Genomic DNA, 27,913 nt, shown 5'->3' with positions numbered 1-27,913 from the left:
AATCAGGTATAGCCAACCTCAGCTAGAAAACGACTTAAGGAGCCACAAGGTTGCTGCCAGAAAAAGACAGATCATGAGGGACTCCCATTAAAAGGAGGATGATGTGTTAAAGAACAATTAGGTGTACAAGAGCCTATTTGGCTAGCGAGCAAAAGCAATGTGCACAGCTAAGAAAACAGCCTAAAAAGATACATGGTAGCTAGCAGAAAAATGGAAGTTTCTGGGGATTGATCTTGAACAATGAAAGTGTCAACTCCATAGGAATCATGAAGGGACCACAAGTGCAGTGGAATGGATGAGTGGCGATCTCTGGAAGAACACTTCCAGGATAGCATAAAATCCAGTTGCCACAACAATCCCAAATAGAAAATAATCTTTGCTTGTGCAATGAGGTTCAATGCTGTCAAAGCCTCCGATGCCTTGATGGAGCATCATATTGTCTCGTTCTTATAATCTATCATTTACCTAGTTTGGGAGAATGCCTGACCAAGTAGGACTTGTTTCTGAATGCCTGAAGCTGACACATAGAAAAGCATTCTTAGTTATCTTGATGTGCCAAGTTTGGGTCCATTGAAACAATGGGAAAGATGGGATGTTCTGGTTGCAAATTGGCGGTTGATGGCATTTTCCCTCAAATCTTCCTCAAACCCACACATGGCTGGTGCTTGCTGATGTGTCAGAACTCCATATTGCAAGATAAACCCCACACGTGTCTAGTCATTGGACATGAAATGAGCTGCTTTTTGACAACAATTAAAGCGGGGGGGGCAGTTATTTTACAAGCATGAATCGATGTGTGTTGTTGTCCAGCCTGAGACTCGAGTTAGTGTACATGCATTCGTATGTCTAAGAGCATTACTTTCTCTTGCTTCTTTGCAGTTTCTCCATATTCAAATTTAACTATAAAAGTGTTCTTAATGTTAATGCAGAGCAAGGGTGGTGAAGGCATTGGGTGTCTAGCAGTGCATCCATCCAAGGGTTATTTTGCAGTATGTGAAAAGGGAATCCATCCAAATGTATATATCTATAAATATCCTTCATTGGAAGTACACAAGGTACACATTGTTTGCATCGCAAACAGTTGTTTTTATGGACTTGTCTGCTTTTTTGGTTTTTATAAAGTGATAGTTTTTTCTGCTTTGGGCCACTGAAAGATTTTGTTAGTCCAACAGGAAAGAAAGTGAGGCAAAATCTTTGAAAGAAGAAACTTGAAACATAGACCCCCCTCTTACTTGACCTTGCTTTGATAACTGAGATATGTACAAAACAAACCCTTTTGAATGATATATCTAGAGATGATGCTTGAAGGTTAGCTGGAACAGTCCTGTATGAGGCCAATATTTTAGGTAAGGCAAGTGTGTTGACTCTGATTGTTACTCATCCTTGCAAAACAATATTGCCCCAAACTGTAGGTGGATTTCTGATCCTTTCAACCTGTTTGCAATGAAGCAAAAGGTAGAATTTAGGAGTAAATTTTGGCCTCTTATGCAAGGAAATCTAAGTGGGCCTAAGCCTATTTATACATTGAAAAAAGGAGCTCTCATTGAAAAAGCAAAGAAAGAAATTATAAAGAACTGCTATTTAAAGTCAATTGCATATATTTAAGACACTAGAAAGCTACATGATCAATCTATTTTGATTGCATATTTTTCAGAACCTAGAAAGTTAAACCAACCAATCTACTTTGACTGCATATTTTTTAGACACTAGAAAGTTACATGACCAATTCTACACTCAGTCAACCATCTACAATCTATTATGACTGCATATTTTTCAGACACTAGAAAGTTACATGACTGATCTACTTATACCAAATCTAGATGTCGTCCACATCACTTGAACCTCGTGCAAACATATAGCAACATTCATTTCATATGGACTCATATCAAAAGTAAACAATTTGCTAATGTGCTTACCTTTTGCAATCAATTTGCAATCATTGCCAAAGTCCTTTACATAATTAAGACGAAAGCAATGGTGCAATGCGAGGTAGAAGCTATGGAGTGCAAGAGGGTCGAGAGAGAGAACACAAGAGAGTTATGTAGTAAAATGAATGGTACACTTGTTCTTTTTTATCTTCATATGTATATATGAATGTGTAGTGTGCTTATACAAGGGATGCTCCTTCTGCTATTGGCCAGTAGCCTTTACCCCAACAACTTTCCACTTAAAGGCCAATGTGCCTTTGTGGGAGTATAAGATGAAAGTTAAGATACTATCCAATGGACATCAACACTCTACAATGTGCAAAGCACTTAGAAGGTAAACTCTTTGTAGTGAGAAGATTTGCGAGGTTATCATCCATACGGATCTTGACATGCTCAATATGCTTGTCCTTCCTCCCTAATGAAGTGATACTTCACCTCAATGTGCTTTGTCTTTGCATGAAAGACATCATTCTGTGCTAATTGAAGGCACTTTGACTATCGCACTGCAATATAGGCACGTCTCTTGTAATACCTGAGTCTCTCACTAGACGACTAAGCTATACAACTTCCTTGTTGGTGTCTGCGGCTGCAATGGTTCCAACATGTATTTTAGTTGGGTCATTGGATTCAACCATCATTGTCCCAAATTTCTTACTAATTTAGTTTGATGCTACACTCATGTGGTTGAGGTTTCTTCAACCTCCATGACCACCATACATAGTGTATATTTGGTTGTACTTTTCGGCTAGCTTGTACTCGTGTATTTTTCTTATAGGAAGTGAATCATTTATTTAACTTATATCTATCAGAAAGTGGATTGTGCCCTCACAACATATACTTGTATGGTATTTCGCTAAAGGCATATTTTCTATCTCATTGTATGCACTTACAAGCAAAGGGATTTGGAAACAATCCATGCACCATGAGGTTTCTCACATGGAGTTGTGTTGTTGCCATGTTAATGACACCCTATTCAACCTAAAAAGGTGAATCTATTTTGAGTGAATTGCAAAATCGCTTTGATTTCATTGGTATTGTTTGGAAACTTACAAAATTTATAGAAATTGCTAGGACCATGTCTCGCTAATATACGGTCCTAACACACCACGAGGAAAGAAGCAGTTTGTGGCCATACTTAAGCTTAAAATTTGGTGTCCTAGAGTGCTTGAATCCATAACATACAGATGCACCACATTTACAATCAACTCAACCTTTGTGATAGCATTGTAGAAGGAACTCATCTCAAAGTTTGATTATGAAAGAATGCTACCATGAGAGAGCAATTACCTAGTTGATGATGCTCTTAATATCCTCTTTGATATCTTTTCTTTATTTTTTTTGGCAATCTCAAGTGACTACTATCTTTCTCTAATAGGAAGTTGCCAAATGAAAATCCTCATTTTGGTGGGATCCAACAATTGGTCCGAGATAGAAACCATAGTGCATAAAGCTTAGGTGGTCTAGACTCTCCTAAGCTAGCTATTGAGAGAAAGATAGCACAAAGTATTCCTCTATTGGTGGATTACTTTTAAGCAAGTCAATGTTGGTGTGCCCATTTTAAGGATATCTGCAAGCATGTGTCTTGATGCACCTAGTGCTAGACACATGCATACAACCTATTGTGGCCTTACAAAGTTGACACTTCTGATAGCTGCACACGGATACCTTTGCGGATGAATATGCATTAGCTTCATAAAGCTGACTAGCACACATAGGTTATGCTCTTACATGAATTCTTGATACATCATGGATTTTGGTAAAATTGCCTTGTATAGCTTCGATCATGATGCAATGTTGCTCTAGAGAGACTGAGTGCCATCAATGGTCCATTCCCTCTTTGCTAGACAAGTTGTGCAATGCCATGAACTGGCTTATTTTTTGTTGAGCAGTTAGTCTTTTAATATGGTTTTTTTGTAGCAAGATGGGATTCAGACAAGATGCCTTCATCATGGAAAGAAGGGGTCATTAAGTTGATTATGCACGACATACACATCAAGAGTGGTCCTGGTGCAATTGGACTTGGAAAAGGCCTTTGACTTTCTAGAATGGTATTTTCTTGTGGATCTTATGTAAGCCATTGGTTTTGGGCCTTGTATGGCGAGGTTAATCTATACCATTAGTGTGGGAGACTACATCCCATGTCATGATGATGGTGGCGTTACCGAGCCCTTCCCCCTTGCGTGCTCGGTTCGTCAAGGCTATCCATTGAGCCCTCTTCTTTTTGCACTTGTCATGTATCCCATTCTGTGTATGTTGTTGCATCTTGCTGATATGAGACAACTGGCTGGTTTATCCCTTCCTTCACGTTAGCATTTTATTGGTCAAGCACTGGCTGATGATACCTTTATGGTTCTAAAAGTGGATGCCACTAATCTTCTCAAAGCTTTGGATATTTGGGATCTGTTTGGGCATGCATCGGGTCTCCGTATTAATGTTGCCAAATCATCCCTTATTGCTTCCGAAAGCTTCAATTTGTTAGATTTAGGAGACACCTTTTTTACTACCTCTCAGATGGTCTGGCATTTTAGCCCACCAGATTGGTTGTTCACACAACCATTGTATCTTTGATGTACCAAGTTACTCTTCATAGAGTTCCTTGTACATTGTATTTACCTCAGGGATTTTTCTTCGAGGTGTTATTAATAGAATTGTCTTTTCTTGGAAAAAAAAAGGTTGTGCTTGTTTTCCACGGAGATATCACGAGGCATCTTGGTTATCCCTTGGGTGTTGATGTGCAACCTAAATGCTTGCTTAAATGGATCTTGCACAAACTAGAAGCCAAATTTGTTTATTGAAAATCTCAAGCTTGGCCTTTTCATGTATACCTTTTTTTTGCAAGTGAAATGTGGCTAAATATATTACTCAGAAGGCTGATTACAATGGAGTGCTCATGCTCAACAGGCTAGCTGGAGCTGATGCAAATCACAAATACATCATGTATACAAGCCTCTCAAGGCGGTTTGGGGGGGATGGGGGCAAGAAGCGATGGAGGAGGGGTGTATCGCTATCTGGGGCTGCTTGGCTGCATCATGAAGAATAGGTCCTAGCAGGCCCAAGTGCGCAGAAAGTGAAAACGGAGCTCCTGACGAGCTTGACACTTGCCCTGCACTTGGTCCCACTGACTGCGGAGGGAGTGGATGATGGAAGTCCAAAGCTCTGTCAAAGTCGCCTGTACTGAAAGGCTCTCCCCGCCAAAAACCTCTTGATGACAGCATACTTTCCAGATGTGCCATCCTGTAAGACTCCCTATGATCTCCCATACCTTTGAGCGGTCTGCTGTGGGCTCTAGTACTTGGCGGTTGGGTGAAGCCTCCAAGCCGACCACTGCGCAAGACCCAGCCTCAATGATGAAAATCGTGTCTTGCATCTCGGCCTCATAAAAAAGGTGGCGGCCCTGGTTGAATGCCTGCCTATAAAAGGCTCCCCACGAGATACATCCAAGGCTGAGTGCCACACGGTAGAGAATACGACAGGCTCCTCTCCACATGAGCTATGCCGCCTTGCAAGACCAAAGGCAGTGCTTTGGGGTTTCCAAGTGCTGATGTGGGTAGCGCTTACACCCTCCATCCTATTGCATTTGGGCCAGCCAACTCCCAACCGCCAGACCTCCATGTGCCAACAGCCAAAGGAAATACGACACCCTCCTTAGCCTCTAGCCGTCCGAAAGGCTGTGCCAGAAAGTCCGACGGAAGGCATTTGTGATGCTGTGCTCCGCCAAGTATCTGCTACGCGAAGGCGCCCAATCCATGTCCTCTTGCATTAGTACATGTCTACCAATCTTAGTTGTGTACTCTAAGAACCTTAGTGGCTTCTTGGCAATCGTAGTGGTCGGCCATAACCACTCTCTAGGGTTTCACTCTATAGCTCATCAAGTGGCCTGCTCTCCCATATCTAGAGGCGCCACTCCCGGAACTCCTCCTAGAGGACACAAGTGTGAGAGCAGAGGATCGAGATACTGCCAGATTCAGTAGACAGTGTGAGAGTGAGAGAGACAGAGTTGAAGCACGACACCCAAGAGAATAGACTGAATGAGTGTAATCTGAAAGTACAAAGTACAACCCTTAAACCTTAGGGTGTAGGGGGGTGTTTACACCCGACACACACTAAGTGCCTAAAATGTGTGTAACATAAGCACATAAGTACATACGATAATAAGACCATAAGTCTGGGGGAAAAAACCTCTCCTACCGAGAGTAAAAAGTGCCCCAGTGTCCTACTGATCACCGACACTCCCATATGAGCGTAGGCGTAAGTAAGGCGTGAGTAAAATACCCAACAAACCCCCCTGGAGTGAAGAGTGATCAAGAGTACAAGGATCATCCGCCACCAAAGGATATCAAATTTAAAGCATCGCGAAATGCTTCAAATTTGTCACGAGGAAGAGCTTTGGTGAATATGTCTGCCACATTACTGGTGGTAGGACAATAAACAAGGCTGATATCACCTGCATGTAGCCTCTCTCTGACAAAGTGATAGTGAATCTCAATGTGTTTCGTGCGAGCATGAAACACTGGGTTCCGTGCCACTGCAATGGTACTCTGACTGTCAGTGAACAAAGGAGTAGGCTCAGTAACAGATACATCCAAATCAGCTAGCAAGCGTCTAAGCCATACGCATTCAACTGTGGTGGTGAAAGCTGCCTTGTATTCAGCTTCACATGACGATGTGGCAACACTGGATTGTTTCTTGCTAAGCCAAGAAATGCAAGAAGTGCCAAGAAAGAAACAATTGCCACTAGTAGAGTGACGTGTATCATAATCACCAGCCCAATCAGAATCACTGTAAGCATGTAAATGCAGTGGTCCCCCCTTGGCATAAAGCAACCCAAGAGAACGAGTACCCTGCAAGTAGCGGAAAACACGCTTGACAACTTGCCAATGTGACATACGTGGCTGATGCATATACCTGCTCAAGGCTGAAACTGCAAACTGTATGTCCGGCCTAGTATTGCATAGATAGATAAGGCATCCAACTGCAGGAGCATATGTATGTATATCAAACAAATCACTGTCATCATGTAATGACAGTTTCAGTCCAGGTTCCATGGGAGTACAAACTGGCTTGCAATCCTGTAAGCCAAATTTCTCAAGAAGCTGCCCAATATACCTTGACTGTGATAACCCAATACCTCGAGCAGTATGTATGAACTGGATGCCCAAGTAGTAATGCAAAACTCCCAAGTCAGACATGTCAAAAGTTTGCTGCAAATTTTGTTTGAATGCTGAAATCTGATCAGCATGTGTTCCAGTGAGCAAAAGGTCATCAACATAAAGACATAAAATCAGCATAGATCCCCCTTCTTTACATACGTAAAGGGTAGACTCAGATGAACTGTTTAGAAACCCCTGATCAAGCAAGAAAGCATCTATCTTTTCATACCAAGCTCTAGGAGCTTGTTTTAAACCATATAGTGCCTTTTTGAGTTTGCATACCAAATGTTCTGAGCCTTCAACTGCAAAACCAATGGGCTGCTGTACATAAACTTCCTCCTGAAGTTCCCCATGCAAAAATGCAGTCTTGATATCTAGCTGATGAACTGTCCAACCATAATGTGCAGCCAAAGCAATCATAGACCTGATGGTCATCATACGGGAAGTAGGAGCAAATGTCTCCTCATAATCAATGCCCTTTTTCTGTGCGTAGCCTTTAGCTACCAGCCGTGCCTTGTATTTATCAATGGATCCATCTGCTTTTCTTTTCAATTTGTAGACCCATTTTGTTCCAATGGCTTTCTTCCCAAATGGCAAGGACACCAAATCCCAAGTGTGATTCTTAGTAATAGAATCTAATTCAGCTTGCATGGCTGCCATCCAATGCACACTGTGTTGTGCATCCTCATAACATTCAGGCTCTTCATTATCAAAAGTACTTGCTGCCATAATAAACTCCATGGTATGTGCTGAATCATGCAAACGAGTTTGCCTTCTAGTACGACCAGCCATGGGTGCATCCAAAGGACTATCTTGCATAGTTTGCAAATACCATCTAGGTAGCTGTCTAGCATCCTGGCTGTGTGCAAGCTCTTGCTGAATTTCTGTTTCAGCATTATGCTCAGTATTTCGATCAGCCAATGGCTGAATTTCTGCACTTTCCATAGGAGCAGCTGGCTGAACATTAGGTTCATTTTGTGAACCTCCAGCTGAATCACCAAAAGTAATGGGCAGCAGCCCTTCAAAAACATCACAGGCAGCCTGATATGTGTCCAAACCAGCCAAGGATAATTCTGATTTTTCATCAAAAACAACATCCCTGCTGACAAAAACCTTCTTAGTAACGGGATCATAGAGTCTGTAGCCTTTGCTCTCATTGCTATATCCCATAAAAATGCACTTAACAGCCTTGTTGTCCAATTTTCTTCTAAGTACCTGTGGAATATGGGCATAGGCAAGACTCCCAAAGGTACGAAAGTGACCAACAGAAGGTTTACGGCTGTTCCAAGCCTCAAATGGTGTGATGGTCTTCAAGGCTTTGGTAGGGCATCTGTTCAAAATGTGGCAAGCACACATGACTGCTTCCATCCAAAAACTATGAGGCAAGCTCTTTGCCTTCAGCATACATCTGGCCATCTCCATGAGTGACCGATTTTTCCTCTGTGCTACCCCATTCTGCTGTGGAGTATAAGCTGTAGTATATTGATGTACTATGCCCTTCTGCTGCAAAAAAGAATTCAGCATAGAGGACATGTATTCCCCCCCTCGGTCCGAACGGAGAGTCTTAATGTGGCATCTAGATTGGTTTTCAACAAGTGCACTGAAAGCCAAAAATGCATCATACACTTCTGACTTCTTTTTCAAACAATAGACCCAGCAAAAACGTGTGAAGTCATCAATAAATGTCACAAAATAATAACAACCACCCAATGACATGGTCTGCATAGGCCCACATACATCTGAATGCACCAACTCCAATCTGGTTGTTGCCCTGAAAGCAACATCACGAGGAAATGAGAAACGATGCATTTTCCCCAAAATGCATCCCTCGCATAAGTGCTCAGGAGGTCTCTCCAAGAGAGGTAAGCCATCCAGCATCTGAGTACGCTGTAAAAGCATCAAGCTGCCAAAGTTTACATGCCCTAAACGAGCATGCCATAACTCCGCCTGTATCATAGCAGGAGTAAGAGTGGATGTCAAGTATGCTGATTGATCTACTGAAAGAGCATCCAACTCATATAAACCATGACACAAATATCCTGTCAAGACCAATGTCATGCATTCTTTTTCTTGAACCATGCAACGGTCATCATCAAAAGTGACCTGCATACCACAACGTGCTAAAGAAGAAATAGAAAGCAAATTCTTCTTTATTCCAGGCACAAACAAAGCATCGTGCAGGCGGAGAATAGAGCCATCAATGGCTGTGAGCTGAATCTCCCCAATACCACGAACAGGTTATGATGCATTATTGGCACACTGTACCGATTTCCCAACGGGAGGTGCACTAACTGAAGCAAACAAATCTCTGCGAGATGTGATATGTCTAGAAGCACCACTGTCAAAGAACCAAGTGTCAGCATCCTCTGTAGAGCTAAGTGCTCTATCGGCCCAAGAGATATCATAACTGCAAGTGTAAAAACAATAGTCCCGGTCCACAACAAAGGACGCGGACTCACTAGCAGTGGAAGGAGTAGTAGAAACAGACATTCCTGACTCCTTTTTCTTCTCTTTGGCAATGCGCTTTCTGCACTCAGTGATATAGTGGCCGGGCTTCTTACAATAATGACATTTTCCTTTCTTTGCTTGCGTCCCCCCTTGTGACTGATTCTGCGATGTGCCCGAAGTGCCAGAACTCTGTGGAGCATTTTTCACCTTGCTGTTCTTGCCTTTCTGTCGTGCCACAAAAGCCTGCTCAGAGACTATAGCATCCACACCACTATTTTTCCGTGTTTGCTCCTCCTCTAGAAGCAAGCTAACCAGCTGAATAAAAGTGAGTGGGTGCTCAGCAATCCTCATTGTGAGGTTCAATGCAGTATGAAAAGACAAGTACGAAGGAGGTAGGGAATTCAAGGTGGTGGATATCAACTGTGCATCCGAAAAATACTCATCTACATTCATGAGCTGCTCCCTCAAGTCCTGAATCTTGTTTAAGTGATCCTGCATAGAATCACCTTCATGCATCTTCAGAGTTTCCAACTCTTTCTTCAAGAAAGAGATCCGTGTCTCATTTTTTCCTGCAAATATATGCTCCAAAGTCAACCATGCATCTCGTGAAGAAGATGCCAAACGGATATGAGGTATGATGGACCGCTGAACTGCCAAAGCAATCAGCGACAAGGCGTGTGCATCACGGGTATCCCAAGCTTTTTGAGCTGCAGTTCTTGGAGGAAGTGGCTGAGGTGGAGCGGGCTGAGGTCCCCGTTGTCCACGTGCGCCATGGGGAGGAGGAGTAGCGGGAGCTACAACTCCCGGCCGAGTTTCCTCTCCACTGACATAATCCCATAAATTCTTGGCCACTAGTACATTTTTCATCATAAATGACCAAAGGGAATAGTTGTTTCCGTCCAGTCTGTCCTCCTTGGATACATACGTAAAAACATCACCTCCCTGATTTGCCATGATGACAAATTTCCAAAGACAAAATGAGCAATGTCAAAGCAGTACGAACTGGAAATCTGCAAATTTCCAGAAATTGCAGCAAATACGTTTCTGCAATTGATGTGCACGGGCGTACTCTGTCAGAAAACTGTCCTTTACTGCACGCTTCCCAAGGTGCAAACAGTGCAATGCAACACTGTTATGAATAAATCCCCAAAATTTTTGCCAAAATCTCTGTAAAAAACAGTCGTTCTGTGATTGTATCAGCAGTTTAAATGCATCTGTCCTTCAAATACATAAAAGTCCCAAAATTTCTGACCATTCAGTCAAGAAATTTGCATGAAATTTATTTCTCCAGTAGATCTGTGCCAACCGCGTGTGAACCGCCGCTTCCAGAATTTTATTATGGGCTGAAATAATAAAAATTTTGAAAATTTTACCTGGGCGTGTGGCAGAGTAGTGACGTGCAGCAGGTCGTCTGACGGGCGGGCGGACTGGCTGACGTGGAGCTTTACAACGGCGGCAGGCAGATTGGCGGGCTGTGCGAATTTGACGCGGGCAGGCAGATCGCGAGTTGTGCGTGGTAAAAAACGGCGAGGTAGGACTGTGGCGAGCAGGCGTTGACTCCGCTTGCACGAAACGGGGCCCTGGCGGACTGGTGGAGCTGCTCGCGAGCTGACGAGCGACTGCTGACGGACGACTGCTGACGGGCGACTGCTGACGGGCAAGGTCTGATGGGCAGCTGCTGACGTGGACGACTGTAGTGAGAAGCCTGCGCTGACAAACGTCAGCACCTGCAGCTGACGCGACGCGCCTGCTGGTGGCGCGCTGGGACAGGGTAGTGTTGCGTGTTGATTGTGAGCTGCGCGCAGGGTAGTACTGGGCAGGTCTGGAGCTGGCGACTCGGGGGCAAGACTGACGGGGACTCCTGGCTGCTGCTGACTGAGGACAGCTCTGATACCAAATGTGAGAGCAGAGGATCGAGATACAGCCAGATTCAGTAGACAGTGTGAGAGTGAGAGAGACAGAGTTGAAGCACGACACCCAAGAGAATAGACTGAATGAGTGTAATCTGAAAGTACAAAGTACAACCCTTGAACCTTAGGGTTGTAGGGGGGTGTTTACACCCGACACACACTAAGTGCCTAAATGTGTGTAACATAAGCACATAAGTACATACGATAATAAGACCATAAGTCTGGGGGAAAAAACCTCTCCTACCGAGAGTAAAAAGTGCCCCAGTGTCCTACTGATCACCGACACTCCCATATGAGCGTAGGCGTAAGTAAGGCGTGAGTAAAATACCCAACAACAAGGGTCCAGACGCCAGGTCTTCCCCTGGAGACCAACCACACGAATCCTTGTCCAAGGAAGGATAACGATCTCCTCATCCTGGTGCCCTCTGTCGAGGAGGACCAAACGTCCCCCATCCTGCACTGTGAAGAAAATCCCGTAGGGGGGGCCGCCCACTCTACTTGTCACCTGTAGGGGGATACCTACCGGTGAGAATCTAGCGGCCCACACCTCACCAGGCTCCACTGGCTCTCGGATCGGGGGGTCAAGCCACTCTTGAGGGATCGGTGAGTCAATCTCCCTTCTCCTCAGGTCAGCTCCTCGTTGACAACCTGATGCCCGCTGCAACACCTATTGATCCACCATCTTGTACACCTCCTGCCAGGTCCTGATAGTATGAGTAGGGCCAGCCTCCCATCCCGCCCATTGGATGTGGGGGCGCTCGCCAATCTGTATCCCGTCCCGATCTCTAACTTGGGGGTTCCAGACCACTGGCTGGTGGTCTATCTCCTCCTGGCATCTTGGGGGCCTCTGAATTAAGGCCTTGCGGAGGCCTTGCCACCCACGAAGTAGTCTCACCTGTTATTTTCTTAAAGATCGTGGCCTTTGGCAGGGTAATACGAAGATTCAATGTTCTTTGTGGCATGTCCTTAATGTTGATGTTTAGTTCTTTTTTTGCTTCAATACTTCACAGTCACTTGGTATGTTCATGAAAAGTGGCGCTTTGCAAGGTACAATGGCACCCGATCGAGGATAGATTGGCTATTAATTATTTCCAAATGGAGATTCTCACAGTTTCTTGTAAGTTTAATCGCATGGATCTCTTGGGATTGCTCTTTGGGGGGGTGGATGAGGCTGGGGTCACCTCCTATCCCTTAACAATACTGCTTTGCGCCATTGGAGCTCCAATAAGAAAAGATCCAAACATCTTTGATCCTCATAGTCCATCACCTACCTTAGTGGTCCGAAGCCCTCCTTAAAGAGGCAATGATAGCGGCCTCGAATATCATAGTATACAATACATCTGCAAATGTAGTGCTCCTCCATTTCTGGCTCCCATCCATGAAACTGGCACATCCTCTCATTGGCTACAATATGGCTCCATCGATTTGTCTCAATCAACAATTGATGCAACGAGGTGCGAATTTGACCAATAGCAACTCGGAGTCCATGAGAAAGTTGAGCATCCATGTATCTCGGCCTCACTATGAAACTATCATGAGAGAGTTGCAAGAAGTGGCATTGGTATATTGCCATTTTCGTGCCTAATAGGAAAGGGGGCTTCGACCAAGTCCTTCCTGTCTCCACTTTAGCGATATCTGCTCTGATCACACTATTCAGCTTTGCACGACTGAGACTCAAAGTAGGGCAATCAAGGCTGTAATCAAATGTTGGCAGTCTATCTGTTCTCATGCCATGTAAGTTCAGCCATGTGCTCATATGTGCATACCAACACTGTCCATCTTCCTCTACTGCAAGCTGTCTTGAAGACTCTAGGGCTAGTCTAGGGTATCGGCCTTTAGGGAGCTGCCATATCCTCTGGAGGAAAGTAATTGCTTGGAATAATGCCTCAACTACCATGGGTGCAACGCCCAAATCTGCTCGGATGATGGCCTAGAGAGAGAGAGAGAGAGAGAGAGAGAGAGAGAGAGAATGAATCTATTGAATTTGTTGTATCTGGTCTATGCATAACGGCCTAGAACCACATTGCATTTCGTAGTCTTGTAGTCTTGTAATCTTGTATATCTTTTTACAATTACCTTTTGTGAAAAAAAAGAGAGATTTTGGAGAATGCCTACTGTAAACTCTAGGGTTTGGTAGCCATCTTGGGAAGTGTGCTTAGATTTGAAGGCCTAGGGACTTAAATTTCAGTCCATCGAAATTGGGGAAATTTCAGGAGATTCAAGAGGCTATTCAGCCAACATTGATTTGGGGCTGAGTTTGTCACTCAAGGAGCATGGCGAAGGCTAATTCCTTAAGCAAATCAAGGGGCAAATTTGTTTGAAGGCTTGCTGGTTGACAAGAAAAGGCTATTGGAGAGTGAAGGAGATTTAAGGAATCTTAGTATATTCCATCCAAATTGCAATACAAGTTACAAAAGTACCACAAGGGGCACCAAGTTTGGGGCCAACAAGCTATCTGTGGTAAATTTGCATTTACACTTTAAGTGATATTTAATCTTGCTGGAATTAGTGCTTAATCAGGTTATTTCCACCCTATCCGAGAAGGAAGGTTGGTTATAGTGGATGTCACACTCCGACTACATCCATTGCTCTGCCTTTGAGCATTCACACTCTTTCTTTCATTTACAGCATTGATTCATTCACTTTAGAGTTCTTATTTTTCCTCTATTTGTGTTTGTGTTCTTGTGTTTTGTGGTTAGGGTTTTTGCATTACTGTTCAAGTTATAGTGTTTAAATCGTATTCATACATTTTGTGTTTTCTTAGTCCAAAACCTAGCTTATCTTCATGGTAAAAGGGATCCAAGGACCACTGACCTTGTAGGCTGCCTCCTCCTGATGCTTGTACTGAATGAGAGATTCCAAGCCCCCTGCAAGGTTAGGGTGATATACAGAGCAGTAGGGATGCTCTTGGTGGCCTGAACCACTCCCTTCCAAAGAGGGTGAAACATGTGAAGGATAGGTGAGTGCCGTTGCTCTGATCCTCCATGCATGCTAGGTGTCCTTTTGCTATTGGCTGCCCTCAAGCTGGAGGCTGTGATATTACCTGTGACACTAAAGATTTTTTTTGCCAAATTTTGAATCACAAAATGATCAAGGTGATCCAACCATTGCTCCATGTGCCTCCCCAAGTCGGTGACCCTCCCTCAAAGATGAGAGATCATTGTTCGAGAAGAATTCAGTTGGCTTTGCAGAAGAGTAAGCTCTTGGTGAAGGGATACTACCTCCAAGCATTTTTCCTTCACTAACGCATGTTCTGCCTCCACTTGCATGATGAGCTCTTCTTGCAAAGCGTCCATGGTTGGAAAAAACATTCTTGTGCTGTTGCAATACAGCAGAAGCAAATTTTTTTGGACTCCACTCACTCTTTGTCCAGCTGTTGTGAATTGGCTTTGATATCAGTTGTAAGGCACTAGGTCTTTGCTTTTTCAAAGAAAAGAAAATTCTATTAATAACACCTTGGGAACAATCTATGAGGGAAAACACAAAGTGCAAAAAAAGCCCTATGAACGTACAAACTTAAGAAAAGATGAGAGAACTTAAAAGGATGAAACTATTCTCAAATTTATATAAGAGAAAAAATACAGGTGTGTTCAAAGTTTGGCGGCCAACAATGTACCTATGGTGTTCACCAGCCCCTTTGTGCTATTCGGCACACCTGTGCACTTTGTATCCACAGGGTGCATCCCTCCCCAATCCGGGGCAATCTTGGTCATGATCAATTGTGAGCAGCCACAACCAGTCTTAATCAGCCACATACTCTCTTGCTTGTTTGCCTTGTTCCACGTACTTGCTATCCAACTTCAAGTCCTTGCTAATGACTATTGAGAGACAAGCGTGGCTTTAAATAGCCAAAACTGTTGAAATAAATCACATAGTCGGCCAACCTTAACAAATGACTTCAAAGTCAGACAAATCAGTAAAATGCTATTTTTGACATAAATAAACCATTGAGGACCATTCTAAATGTCTAGAAATTTGGCCAATTGCATATTTATGATCTAGAATAATTTCTTACAAGGTTTTGGCTTGTTCTGTTGCCTAAAATTTGTCTAGTTTGTTGAGGAAAATGCTAGCACATCATAGCTCCACTAGGGGTGAGGGTCAAAAACCATCAGGGATAGGACTTATGGCGTGAAGAAAATAGAAAGTGTAGGAGCAGGCAAGGCCATGAATGTGATTCAGACCTGTTAAGACAGACTGACTGAGTAAGAGCACAGGAAAGGGAGAGCACATAGTGCTTGTGGGGGATCTCAATGCTGATCAAGATGTTGGGAAGCACTATGAATAGGAATATATCTTGGAATCTGTTTCCCTGTATATGTATGTAATTTGTGCATTTGAGTTTTGAAACAAGAGGTTTATATGATTCATCTTCCCAACCTCACAATAATGTATCTAGGGCAGATACTAAAGATGGGAACTGAGAAAATTTACACAGCAGCAGCATTCAATTATGATGGATCTCAACTTGCAACAGTGAGTGTAGCTTTTGACTACTTGAAGATTAAAGCTTGACAGGAAACAACCTTGAACTGCAGTAAACCAAATGTCTTGCTGATTCTGGTCCCCAAAACTTTTTGCAGGTTGGTGGGCATCCAGACTATTGGTTGACAGTGTGGGACTGGATGAGTGAAACTATCGTATTACAGTCTAAAGCATTCTCCCAGGATGTATTTAAGGTATTTGAATACACACATGATGCTATTTGAGGTGGAGGTGTAACTTTTCAACTCAACTGGATTAAGCATATTGTCTGAAGTTTTCTAGATACATGAGCAGTTTATTATCTGTGAAAAGTCAGGTTGTCAGTAAGGATTATGAGTTGTTCCTCTTGAAATACTGGTGGTCCAGTTTGTCAGGTTGTTGATGTGTATGGATGATGATCATGTCACTCTTCCACATTCTTCATGTGGGTCTACCATATGATGGATATATCTGTGCCAAAAGGGTCGACTTCTGGCCTCACACCCGTTTATCCCTTCAGGACATGTGGGATGTTGGACACGTGTTATCTTTTCTTAATGTCTCTTAATGTCTATATTATCTCTTCCCCTGCCAAAAGGAAACCCTGTCAGAAAGATTTGTTTTTTTGACATGATGAACATCTGCAGACATGTCCCTCTTGAAGAGGTGCACAATTCATGATATTATGAATTGCTTTCACCATGGGGAAGCCTTTTCATCTGCTGTTACAGCGCTCGTGCATGGGAATGTACTAGAATAGATTAGGCTTTCATGAGAGTGTGGGAGGGCTCCTGCATGAGAATGTACTAGAATAGATTAGGCTTTCATGAGACTGGGGGATGGGCGCACACTCCTGTATCTTGTGGTTGTTTAATGATCTATAACATATTCCTGACCTCGTCTCCTAGACTTGAAAGGCATCAGAAAAATATCTATGTGACTGAGTTACCCTAAAGCATCACATAATAATCATAATCACTAAAAATTTCTCCAGATTGCAAATGAAGACTTTGTTTGTCTGCATATGCTCTCACTACTAGCACGAAAAAACAGTCTGGTTGCAAATTAACCATGCAGTTAGTATCGTGAAGTTTCTACTGGTGTATCTTTAGTAAAACCATTAGCAGTAGTGCTCCTAGGCATAAAATGATCTTGCTCGATGAGGATGAAAATATGGACTCACACCTTGATCCCTTGCAGTTTGGTACATTGCTTCTGTTCAATGCTTTCCAAAATATGATGGGCCCATTGACAAGGCATATCAGAACTTTTATGTATCTAGTTGGATGATGAGAAGATCTTTAGAACAAGAGGTAGATGTGAGACAAGTGTTCAATTTAATTTAAAAAAAGAGGGAAAAGGGGGGAGGATATATCAACAGCCCAAAAGAAGCCTTTTTTAAGCCAACCTGAAACATGCTCTTATTTGTATTTTTGCCATGCTTCCAAGTATTGCTATTAAATAGTGAACCAAGAATTCAAGGACTGAATAGTGAACCAAGAATTCAAGGACTGAAGTCTAAAGCAATCTCCATCAGGCCAAACTGCCTCATGCATCTTCAGTCCTTGTACTAGATGCTTCTAGCACCGTATGCTATTGCACTTACAATGTGTGTGCTTTGGTGGACACCATCTGAGTTGGAGTAGACTGGAACCAATGTCCTAAAGCTACCTACCAAATTCTACCAACACATTTTGAAGTAGAATAAAAGATCTATCCGAGAGGGAGTTCCTGACCAGTGGAGGACAGATTTGCTGTCTCACCTGAGTTTGGTCTTTTCTCAAGAGGGGATGTGCTGCTTTTAGTGTTAGCCATCGGGAGATTGTGATCTTACATTTCACAGTTGGAAGACTTACGGGGGATATTTACTTGTCAGGCTATGAGGGCCATAGCAGACAAAAGGATCACTGTAGTGGCAGTGGGCACATAACAATCAGAAGTGATATATCAACCTAGACCTGATTGTTGCACCTAGGATTATTACACTTAAAAAGGTCAATTACCGATTAAACAAGGTGACTTACCAGTTAGACCTTAATTAGCTCTTTAAAACAGCCTCCAAAAATTACCAAACTTTTTGTGTCCCACAAGCAAACACCCATAACTTAGGGAGAATCCACATCTATAAATAGGAGGCCGCTGAGCCACTTAGTTCTACCCTATTTTGCAGACTCCTCCTACTGTTAGTGCCCTGTTCACTGCTATCTACAACCCTCACTAGGTGGATACCTCAGTTCATGGTGCTGTCCACCAGCTAGGTGCCTTGTTCAGCCTCCCTCCTCTGCTGCGGTTGCTGCTGATCACCTGTTTAGAGTTGCTGCACATCAGGTGATTGCTGTAAAGTCTATGTTTAGGCTGGTCCATACATTGCTGAGGTCATCATATCAGCTGTTGCCCAGCCTCCAACAGGCTGTGTTTTCAGGTTGCAGCTACGGTCCTGATCATCAACTGCCTCTGGGATCTGTCGATTACTTCCTTGCTGCTGCATACTTCTCCAGATCGGTCTTCATCAATCTTAGCCATGTGTTTTTGGGACAATGAAGCTTGCACTGATGTCTACTGCCATTTACAGCAGCTGAACACTGCACAGAGGCTGCCTGTTGTGATTTGGGATCCATTTAGAGTATGTCATGTTCTCTAATTCATCTCTGCCCTAGTCCATTCGAAGACACGGAGGTTTGAGGTTTTGTATTCACATTGCATAGTGGATTTCATACATTCATCTTCTTTAAGCTCTTCTTCATTTTCATCTAATTCACAAAATCAATCGATTCCATATAGTTCACTACCATCTACACCACAATGTCAAATCCTAGCTATCCTACTCTTTCCTTCTGTTGCACCTTCATTTCGAGTGGTGGTGGGGCATCGCCCTCCCCACCAAGCACTTTTGGAGATTTCTCACATTGGTTACCTACTCAAGCATATTTGCCCCTGAGTCTTGACTAGTTGGCTCCAAAGTCTGCATACATGACATTACCTAGTGGACCTCTTAGCTATGTTCCAGTGCCATAGCCTACAGTTGGGCAAGGGTTTCGGGTTCCAATGCCTCCTCCTGTGGCACCTTATGGTATTCCAAACCCTATTCTTGCCTTTCCATCCTATACATCTTACTGCTCTTATTAGACACTCACAGTTTTTACTCCTCATCTACATCTCCAAAGAATGCTTTCACTGGTAAGATTCATTTTAACAAGTCTAATTACACTACATGGCTCAATTTGATGAGGCATGTTCTTGACTTTCAGAACTTGTGGGACTTAGTGTAAAGGTTGAAATCCACACTAGACCTCACTTTGATCCACAAGAGGTTGTCCACTCTTGGAAAGCTAGAAATGGTTTTGCAATACTTGATAATGCAAGTCCTTGTAGAATTCCATGCACAATTATAACACTTTGACCTTGTATTTGAGTAGTCGGAATTGTTAGCAGATTAGTCAGCTTAGGGTGAGTGTGCTGTAGGGGCTGTGGCAGTATTTTTTTTGGCATTTACTGGTGCCCTTTTTAGGGCTAGGGAGCATTTAATGCTGGCCGACTGCATTTAATGCTCCCCCATTTTATGCCTATATATTGTTGGGGCTCCTCCTCCTCTTCAGTACTTCAGCCATCATTTGTGGATTCTTCTAGGGAGAGAGGAGTCGGTGCCAGGGTGCCCACACAGCCAGTGACTCACTGTTGTATGCTGCTGTCTCGTGTTCGATATGGATTCCCTTTCCCGGGCATACATTTGAGTTCTCATCTGTATTTGTGTTTATTTTTTCTTGTCTTGTGTTTTAGCAGTTTATTTCAGCATGTTGTTTATGCTTCCATTGCTGCACCACTTCTGACATGGTATCAGTTTTCAAGTTTTGTGTTTCAACTATGTTTTATTGCTGATTTCAGGACTGTTTTCCCTCTTGCTGATCAGGTGGCTGCTGCTCCAATCAGGTGACCAGTTTTGCCTGTGTTATTTGCTGCAGTCAGCATCCGTATCGCCTGCGCCTTCATTTCAGCCTGCGTTTTGGTATTTCTACATCTCCTCTTGGCTGGGCGCTTCCATCATCGGGCCGTTTTTGCTGTTTTTGACAGTTTTTGCCTGATTTTTTGACTTTGTCCAGCAGATTTTGGCTTATTTTGGTCAGATTTTGGGTTATACTGTATGTGAACTCTTGCTTTTTGCAGTCTGTGCTCGTGGTTTGGCTGTGTTTCCTCTCCCAATCCCTTCTTTTCTCTACTTCTTTTCTGAATCCTCTCCAGATGGCTCCTCCATGCACATCCACTAATGACAAGCTCCATGGACTTGATTATTACATGTGGAGTGCAGTGATGAAGGCTTGGTTTATTCAAAAGCGGTTATGGTACGTGGTTAACGGAGCTGTGGCATGTCCTCGACAACCTTTTCCAATTCCATCTGATTTTGATGAAGACAACCATGAGGAGGCAGTGCTTACATGGGATTCAGATGATGCCCGTGCTTATTCAGCACTACTTCAATGTATTTCCAAAGAAGTCCTACCGGCGGTCACCTCTTGTACGATAGCTTCAGACGTATGGTCGAAGTTACAGTTGATGTACGAGGCTCCTTTCACCATGAGGGCTGTTACTCTATATGGTCAGCTCTAGCAACTGAAGTTTGAATCCAAAGATATGATTCAATTCTTCCTACTTCGTGTTACCCAACTCCAGGACCAGCTTCGTACTATGCAGTCTGCCCTATCAGAGACACATCTTGTTGGTACGATACTCTACAAGCTTTCTCCGGAGTTTGATGGAGTGGCGAATGCTTTACGGGCGTAGACATCTACGACTCATGTCAGTTTTCTTCACATGTCCTCCATGCTACTTGAGCATGAGGCTACTTTGCTACTACAGGGGAGGCTTCCGTCACATTATGGAGGTTCAGGTGAGGCTCTTGCAGCTTCAGAGAGGGGTTCAAAGATGAAGAAGTCGAAGGCCCAGTGTTACCACTGTGGTAAGAAATGTCATTTAAGGAAGACTGCAAAGAGTTAGCAGCTTCTCGAAAGAAAAAGGAGCAGAAGACAAAGCGGGATGCGGACTCCTCCGACGAGTCATCTGCCTCAGATTCTGATCTCGATCCTTGAGCCAAGGCGAAGCCCAAAGCGCGGAAGGGATCCTCTTCTTTGGATCGTGGGAAGGGCTTAGTGGCCCCTTCCTCAGCTGCTTTCTAGTGGTGGTGATGCGGATATCCCTCATGACTCTCCAGTGCCAGAGAGGGAGTGTGAGAGGGTGGTGAGATGGGGTAGCCGTGCCTCATCTATATGTCTATACAGATGCACAGGATCCAGAGAGGGACATCCCTGACGCATCGACCGAAGTATGACAGATACAAATCCTGGAGCTAGGATTGACATCCAGGTTCATGATGGGCTGGTTACTTGACAAAGAGCAGGAGGCTTTCGTCTGGAGCTCACATGACGGGACACTTTGGTGGGTTTGGCCGAAGGTGGGGATTTCATGGTCACATGTTCAGAGGCATGTTTGGCAGACTGGTCTTGTATGTCCTGCATGACATAGGTGACATAACACAAAGAGCTACTATGATTCTTTTTTATTTTCAGTGGTGCTGTTATGATCGACATCGACGTCAGATACTCTCCGAGGCATCTTGGTGGTGGGCTGGCCACTCACTGCTTGGATATCCATGGTTCTTTTGGTGGTTCTATGTTGTATAGTTTCTGATTCCCCATCATTGTACTATTGTATTGTATCAGCTCACCCCTGATTTGAGAGAGGGTGTTAGCAGATTAGTCAGCTCAGGGTGAGTCTGTGTTGCAAGGGCTGTGGCAATATTTTTTCTGGCATTTTTCTGGTGCCCTTTTTAGGGCTAGGGAGCATTTAATGCTGGCCAACCAGCATTAAATGTTGGTCGACTGCATTTAATGCTCCCCCCATTTTATGCCTATATATTGTTGGGGCTCCTCCTCCTCTTCAGTACTTCAGCCATCATTTGTGGATTCTTCTAGGGAGAGAGGAGCCGGGGTGCCCACACAGCCAGTGACTCACTGTTGTATGTTGCTGTCGCATGTTCGATATGGATTCCATTTCCCGGGCATACATATGAGTTCTCATCTGTATTTGTGTTTATTTTTCTTGTCTTGTGTTTGAGCAGTTTATTTCAGCATGTTGTTTATGCTTTCATTGCTGCACCACTTCTGACAGGAACAATTGGCTGACCAATATTCAGCTCAGGATAGATCCCGTTGTATCAATCTCGACCATGAGCTCCAAGAGCTCCAAATCACAGATCGGGATGACCTTAAGGTCAAGTTAGTGGAATATTGGTGCTTACTTGTTGAGTTTGCCACTATAGGGATTCCTAAGTCCCTTGACGATTGGGTCACTTTTTCCATAAATAGATTGTCATTGAAATATTTTAATCTTGTCCATTAAGTGATCTCACAACCTACCATGCCCACATTTTATGAGTTTAAGTGTCAGCTATCATATTACACTTGGCTGTTTGACCATTTTCATAAAATTGTCTCTCTCACACCCCATAGAGGGGGCCTTGTTTCTACTTCTTAGAAGAGGAAGAAAGGAAGGGCAAGAAGAATCAAAATTAAACTTATATACCTAGTGAGTCACAAGGGAACACTTAGTAACCACTTAAATTGGGATGACAAAATGCATCAAAGAAAAATAGATATTACCAACACTATCAAAAGGCCAAACATTTTGATGATGAGTGTCACTCAAAGGTTAAGGCACAACCAAGCGTGGTCAACATTCGGAGTTGCCCACTAATGAGGCAACTGTAGAGGCCCATTCTACACAACCTTGTGGCCATTCAGCCACTTGGATCGTGGATAGTGGAGCTATACATCATATGATTGCACTTGATGATATTTTCATCTCCCAAGCCCCTACGGCTGAGAATGTCCGATGTAGAAACAAATCCTCAACCAATGTTTAGAGCATTGGTCGCATAAAGCTTGATACTAACAAATGCCTTGGTTTTGCTTTGTTGGATGATATTTACCATGCACTTGGGGTGAACCTTGTTTGGGGAGAGCATTCTTTTTAGAAACCATAGTCTAGATACGTGATACCAAGAATGGTTTAGTGATTGCACGTGGTGATATACAAGCTAATGGCTTCTATCTAGTGACACAATTTCTCTCCTAGCGGATCTTTGAGGGCTTTGAATTCATGCCTTGGTAGCAGCTAGGAACCCTATGCATGAAGAGCATCTTTAGGATTTTCACTTTAGACACCCTTGGGTATGAATCTCCTTATGAGTTGTCACATCATTAGATGGGCCTTCCATGTCTAAACTTGTCCAAGGCTGTATGTAAATCTTGTGAGTTTGGGAAAACGGCATCGCACACCATATCCTTAGTAGACCACACATAGAGCTAAGAGGCCAATTGATTCACATTAACCTTAGGGGGTCAGCATCCAAAGCAATCATTAATGGCATGTTCTACTTCTCTCTACTAGTGGATGACTATTCAAATAAATCTAATACCTTTGTATATTTCTCCACATGGGTGCACCTTGTGAGAAATCAGATGAGTGTCCATATAGGGACAATGAAGAGTGATAGTAGTGGTGAGTTTGTCTCCCACTAGTTTTTTGAGTTTTTACATGAGTAGACATTTAGTGCCAACTTACCTCTACCAACTCCTCCTCCTAGAATGGAGTCATGGAGTGTAGGAACTGAACTGTGATGAATATGCCATACTCTTTGCTGTTCATAATAGAGCTCTCAAAGTGCCTATGGACTAAGGCTGTTAGCACTTTGGTGTACATCCTCAATTGATGTGCTCAATTGTAGTGGTCTCTCATAAGATCCCTTTCAAGGCTTTCTTTGGCACTTGACCTCTCATTTCTCACCTTAAGAGTCTTTGGGTGTTGTATGTACATGCATACTTCTAATAAAATAGGAAAGCTCGTGCCCAAGCAGAGCTCTTGATTTGTGTAGGCTATTCTTCTGAAGCGAAAGCTTACTGGTTGTTTATTTCTAAAACAAACTATATCATTATGAGAAGAGATGTTGTCTTTGACGGGAGGGATTTGCATGTCTTCATGGCATTGGCCCTTGAGCCTATCCCTCAGCCTACATTACTTGAGATTGTGCCATTTGAGCATGGTCTACTTTGCTCTCCTAAGTCATATGTAGAGTCTTCGACTTCGAAGCTCCCTCCTAAGGACCCATTACCTTGCTGATATCAATAGACCATGCGCCAAAGTTGCTAGGAGTTTCAGAAACAAGAGATATGAAACACATTTTCAAGGTTTCATACGAGTTTCCTAAAATGTAAGAAACGGGTTTCATTCGAGATGAAATTATTTTAATTTTGTATACATATAAATGTACTTTTAAGTCCCATGGGCCACAACAAAACACACATTGTACTTGATTCAACATTGTTTACAAAATCTAACCGTACAATCAATAGACTAACAATTTACATACACAACATACCATATTTCACGATTCATCATGTAGATTTCATAAATATAAAAGAAGCATAATGCCATAGATTAAAAACTACTTAAACATAAAAATTACAATCAATCAATAACAATCCGTGCCTCTATAGGATTGCAAACTGAATCCATGGACTATGTGACATGTCACATGAATCATAAAAATTGCTATTAAACGTGTTCAATTTTTGAATCCATCTCTCTATAAGCCAGCTTTGACTAGGCAAGAAGGACAATTTGATTCCACATGCAAAAATTGACCAACTATAATCTTCACAAATCAAAATTTCAATTCAGCCATTTTCTACATTTCAAAAATGTTTGGATGTTTTTGACGTTTCCTAGCAACTATGCCATGTGGGATTTGGAGATTCTTCTACTAGATTTCATATTGGAGGGACACAAAAGACTTCTAGGCTCACATCTATTGCATCATTTATAGTTGTCTTTATGCAAGATTATATAGCGCATTCCGAGTTGAATAATTGGCAGGAAGCTATGTAGCATTCCTAATTATGACAGGCCATGGATAAGGAGCTTGAGAGCATTGAACGGAATGGAGCTTGGGCTTTGGTGGATTGTCCAAGCCACAAGAAGGTCATTGGCACTAAGTGGATATTTCACACTGAAATGAAAATCGATGGAACTTTGGATAAGTACAAGGCTCACCTTATGGTACGAGGGTTTTGATAGAAGCATGGCATTGGTTATGAAGAAACCTATGTGTTAGCTACATGGTTGACATCATTCCATCTTTTGATTGCATTGACCATGTGTCATGGTTGGCCTATCTAGTAGATGGATGTTGAAAATGCCTTCCTTAATGGTTATTCAAAGGAGGAGTTCTATGTGGAGTAGCCTTCTTGATTCTCTCTTTGAGACTATCACCAAGATAAGTTCTTTCGTTTGCGGAATGCTTTTTATGGGATGAAGCAAGCACCGCATTCCTGATGTCATTGAATGGATGAGTTCTTAGATCTCACAGTTACCATTCTATCCCTTATGACCCAAACTTATAGATTAAAACCACTTCAGAGGGTGTTAGCTATATCTTGTTATATGTTAATCTTTTGCTGATGGGCTCAAATTCTATCACAATAGTAGATATAAAGGCCAAACTTTGCTTGATATTTGAAATGATTGACCTCGGTCATCTCTCTTATTTTTGGTATGGAGGTTGTTAGATATGGGGATGGGATCTTTGTATCTCAGCAAAATTATGCCCTTTAGTGAGTGGATCAATTTTGCATTCATTAAAGCTAGCCCATAGCCACTGGCCCATAGCCACTCTTCTTGATCCTATAGTGAAGCTTTCCAAGGATGCTCATGGTGATTCTTTTTATGAGTATATCTATTGTTCTATGGTAGGAAAGCTTCTTTGGTTTACTAGGCCAGACTCGCTTATTTAGTTTCATTACTTAGTATCTCAGTGCACCTAAGATGTCACATTGGATTGCTTGTTTGCATGTGTTGAGATATGTTAAAGTGTACTCATTCATTTGGTTTACACTATGATAAATGCTTGCTTTTGTAGGGGTAAATTGACTCTAATAGGACAAGAGAGCTTGACACCTAAGGTTTCCATGGTGGTTACATGTTCTCCCTAGATATGGCTCCCATTGTTTGGTCCAGTTGTAAACAGGAGACGGTGGTTGCCTACATTGCCAAAGTTGAGTATCAGGCTCTCTATGATGGTGCTACAGAGGCCATCTACTTGAGGAGCTTACCAGTAGGGTTATAGTTTCAATATAGCATACTGTTTGTGGTCTTCCATGACAATCAGAGTGCGATAGCACTAGTTGGTAAACCCATAATTAGTCCAAAGATGAAGCATGTTGGTGTGCACTATTATTTTACCATTGAGCTAGGTATCATTTGTCAAGAGTTTTCATCAGACAATTTTTTAGATATTTTGACCAAGTTGTGGTCAACCGCTTGGTCCTAAAGTATCTTCTTTCATAGATCAAAGAGGGTGCTCCCTCCCACTTAACATTGGTATAATGGGAGGGGGGAAGGGTTCCCAAGCTTTCCTTTTCACCGTCTAGTAGTTGGAGGGGATGGCTTTTTCTCTTGGTACCTGTAGGATTTTGATCACCATTCATTCATTGATATTTATACTTTGTATTGCATCTTGATAGTCATGATTGTAGAAGGGCGCTTGAGACAATTGAACAATATCCCTATAAGGATATTGCCCAAGTAGCACCATGGTTGTCAAGTACGAAAGGTACAATACGGTACGGTACAATAAAATACGGTACTAAATGGCACCTTATGATTTAATAAGGTACGATACGATATTAGTACAAAAAAAATATTAACTTAATTTAAAAAAAAACTATAAATGATAAGACACATGTTTAAAATGAAAATAGACTATAGCAATGCCATTACGAAATGAGATCAATCATCATACATGATATTGTATACATCAATGATCATACAAGTGTAGTTTGTCATAGGAGTCAGGACTCAAGAGTAAGCAGTGGAATCTGCCAGTTTGGATACGATCATCAATGATACATCATCATCATCATCATCATCATCATCATCATCAAAGTGCTCATCAAGAGAGTCTGAAGATGACTCCTCAGCATTGGATGATGAGACACTCTCATACTCATCCTTATTGATGAGGTTACCATCATCATCAAATGATGTCTCCCTATGCAATGGTTGTGTAACTGTAGGCAAGGGGAGAATGTCATCATCAGGCACGGGATGAGAGCTAGTAGAGCCCCACCTCACATATGTTTGCAAATCACTCGAACCAACCCTCATCGATCTCGGAGGGCGCCGAATGACCATGCCCTTGCTAGCAATTGCTCCAACTCGAACTCGAACTCCTCACCCATGAGCATGCTGACTGCGAGAGTGTGCTGCTATGAGCTCTCTATAGAGCTCCGCAAAGATCTCTGAATCAACCTCCCGGTGTACACTCAGAAGAGTGTCCCTCGTCAAGTTGAATGTATCAACATTCACCTACAGAATGCACATAACTTGATATAAGACTATAAATAATAAATTGAACAATAAAAACAACAAATTTAAACTTGACTTAACCAAAACGATAAGTGTTTACTTGCTTTGGACTACCCATGGTCATCATGGCCTTCATAATGTGTAAGTGCGGCAATAGACTAGCGGCTCTAATTGTTGTGTGCTAAGCCAATTGTGAATCGTCATATGAATGAGAGAATAGGCACTCCTATTTCTCTCACATGCACCCGAAGAGCAATCCTGAGCAAGGACTCTTATGGCCAAGGGTTGAAGAGTCTGCAACGCATATCCCAAATTCTGCCACCAAAAGAGAGGCTTCACAAGTGACTCTTTTCTCCAATAAGTGGGAGAAGCAGAAGTCACATGCCTTCTTTGATCCGCATAGCATTCAAGCTCCTCTGGAATTGTGTTGTGGTCATCCATGGAGACCACATGTGCGAGATATGCAAGCTGGTCAGAAGAACGGAGCTCTCTATCATCCATGATTGCTGGAGACTTGTAGGCCGGATGTAATAGTGCTGCAAATCCATGGATGGGCTTATGCATCCATGCCCATATCTTCTCTGCTATGTCAATGATG

General features: G+C 42.8%; 1 protein-coding gene across 7 annotated transcripts in view; it reads left to right on the top strand.

The window, feature by feature from the left end:
• The window catches only part of LOC148027458 (cilia- and flagella-associated protein 44-like), a 223,066-nt gene that overhangs the window by 2,797 nt on the left and 192,356 nt on the right, over positions 1 to 27,913 (top strand). For 5 of the 7 annotated variants that reach the window (XM_087689154.1, XM_087689153.1, XM_087689156.1 and 2 more), the window contains exons 3-5: positions 930 to 1,055; positions 15,841 to 15,912; positions 16,020 to 16,115. In XM_087689154.1, coding sequence (XP_087545280.1) covers positions 930 to 1,055; positions 15,841 to 15,912; positions 16,020 to 16,115 — 294 coding nt within the window. Of the gene's footprint in view, positions 1 to 929; positions 1,056 to 15,835; positions 15,913 to 16,019; positions 16,116 to 27,913 lie in introns of those variants that run through there. The other 2 variants (XM_087689158.1, XM_087689155.1) reach the window with 2 other exon arrangements.

The sequence above is a fragment of the Lygodium microphyllum genome, chromosome 12 (assembly GCF_053477565.2).
Source record: "Lygodium microphyllum isolate KBCC chromosome 12, Lygodium_microphyllum_v1.1.10, whole genome shotgun sequence".
Taxonomy (NCBI): domain Eukaryota; kingdom Viridiplantae; phylum Streptophyta; class Polypodiopsida; order Schizaeales; family Lygodiaceae; genus Lygodium; species Lygodium microphyllum.
This window is presented reverse-complemented; position numbering and strand designations above follow the sequence as displayed.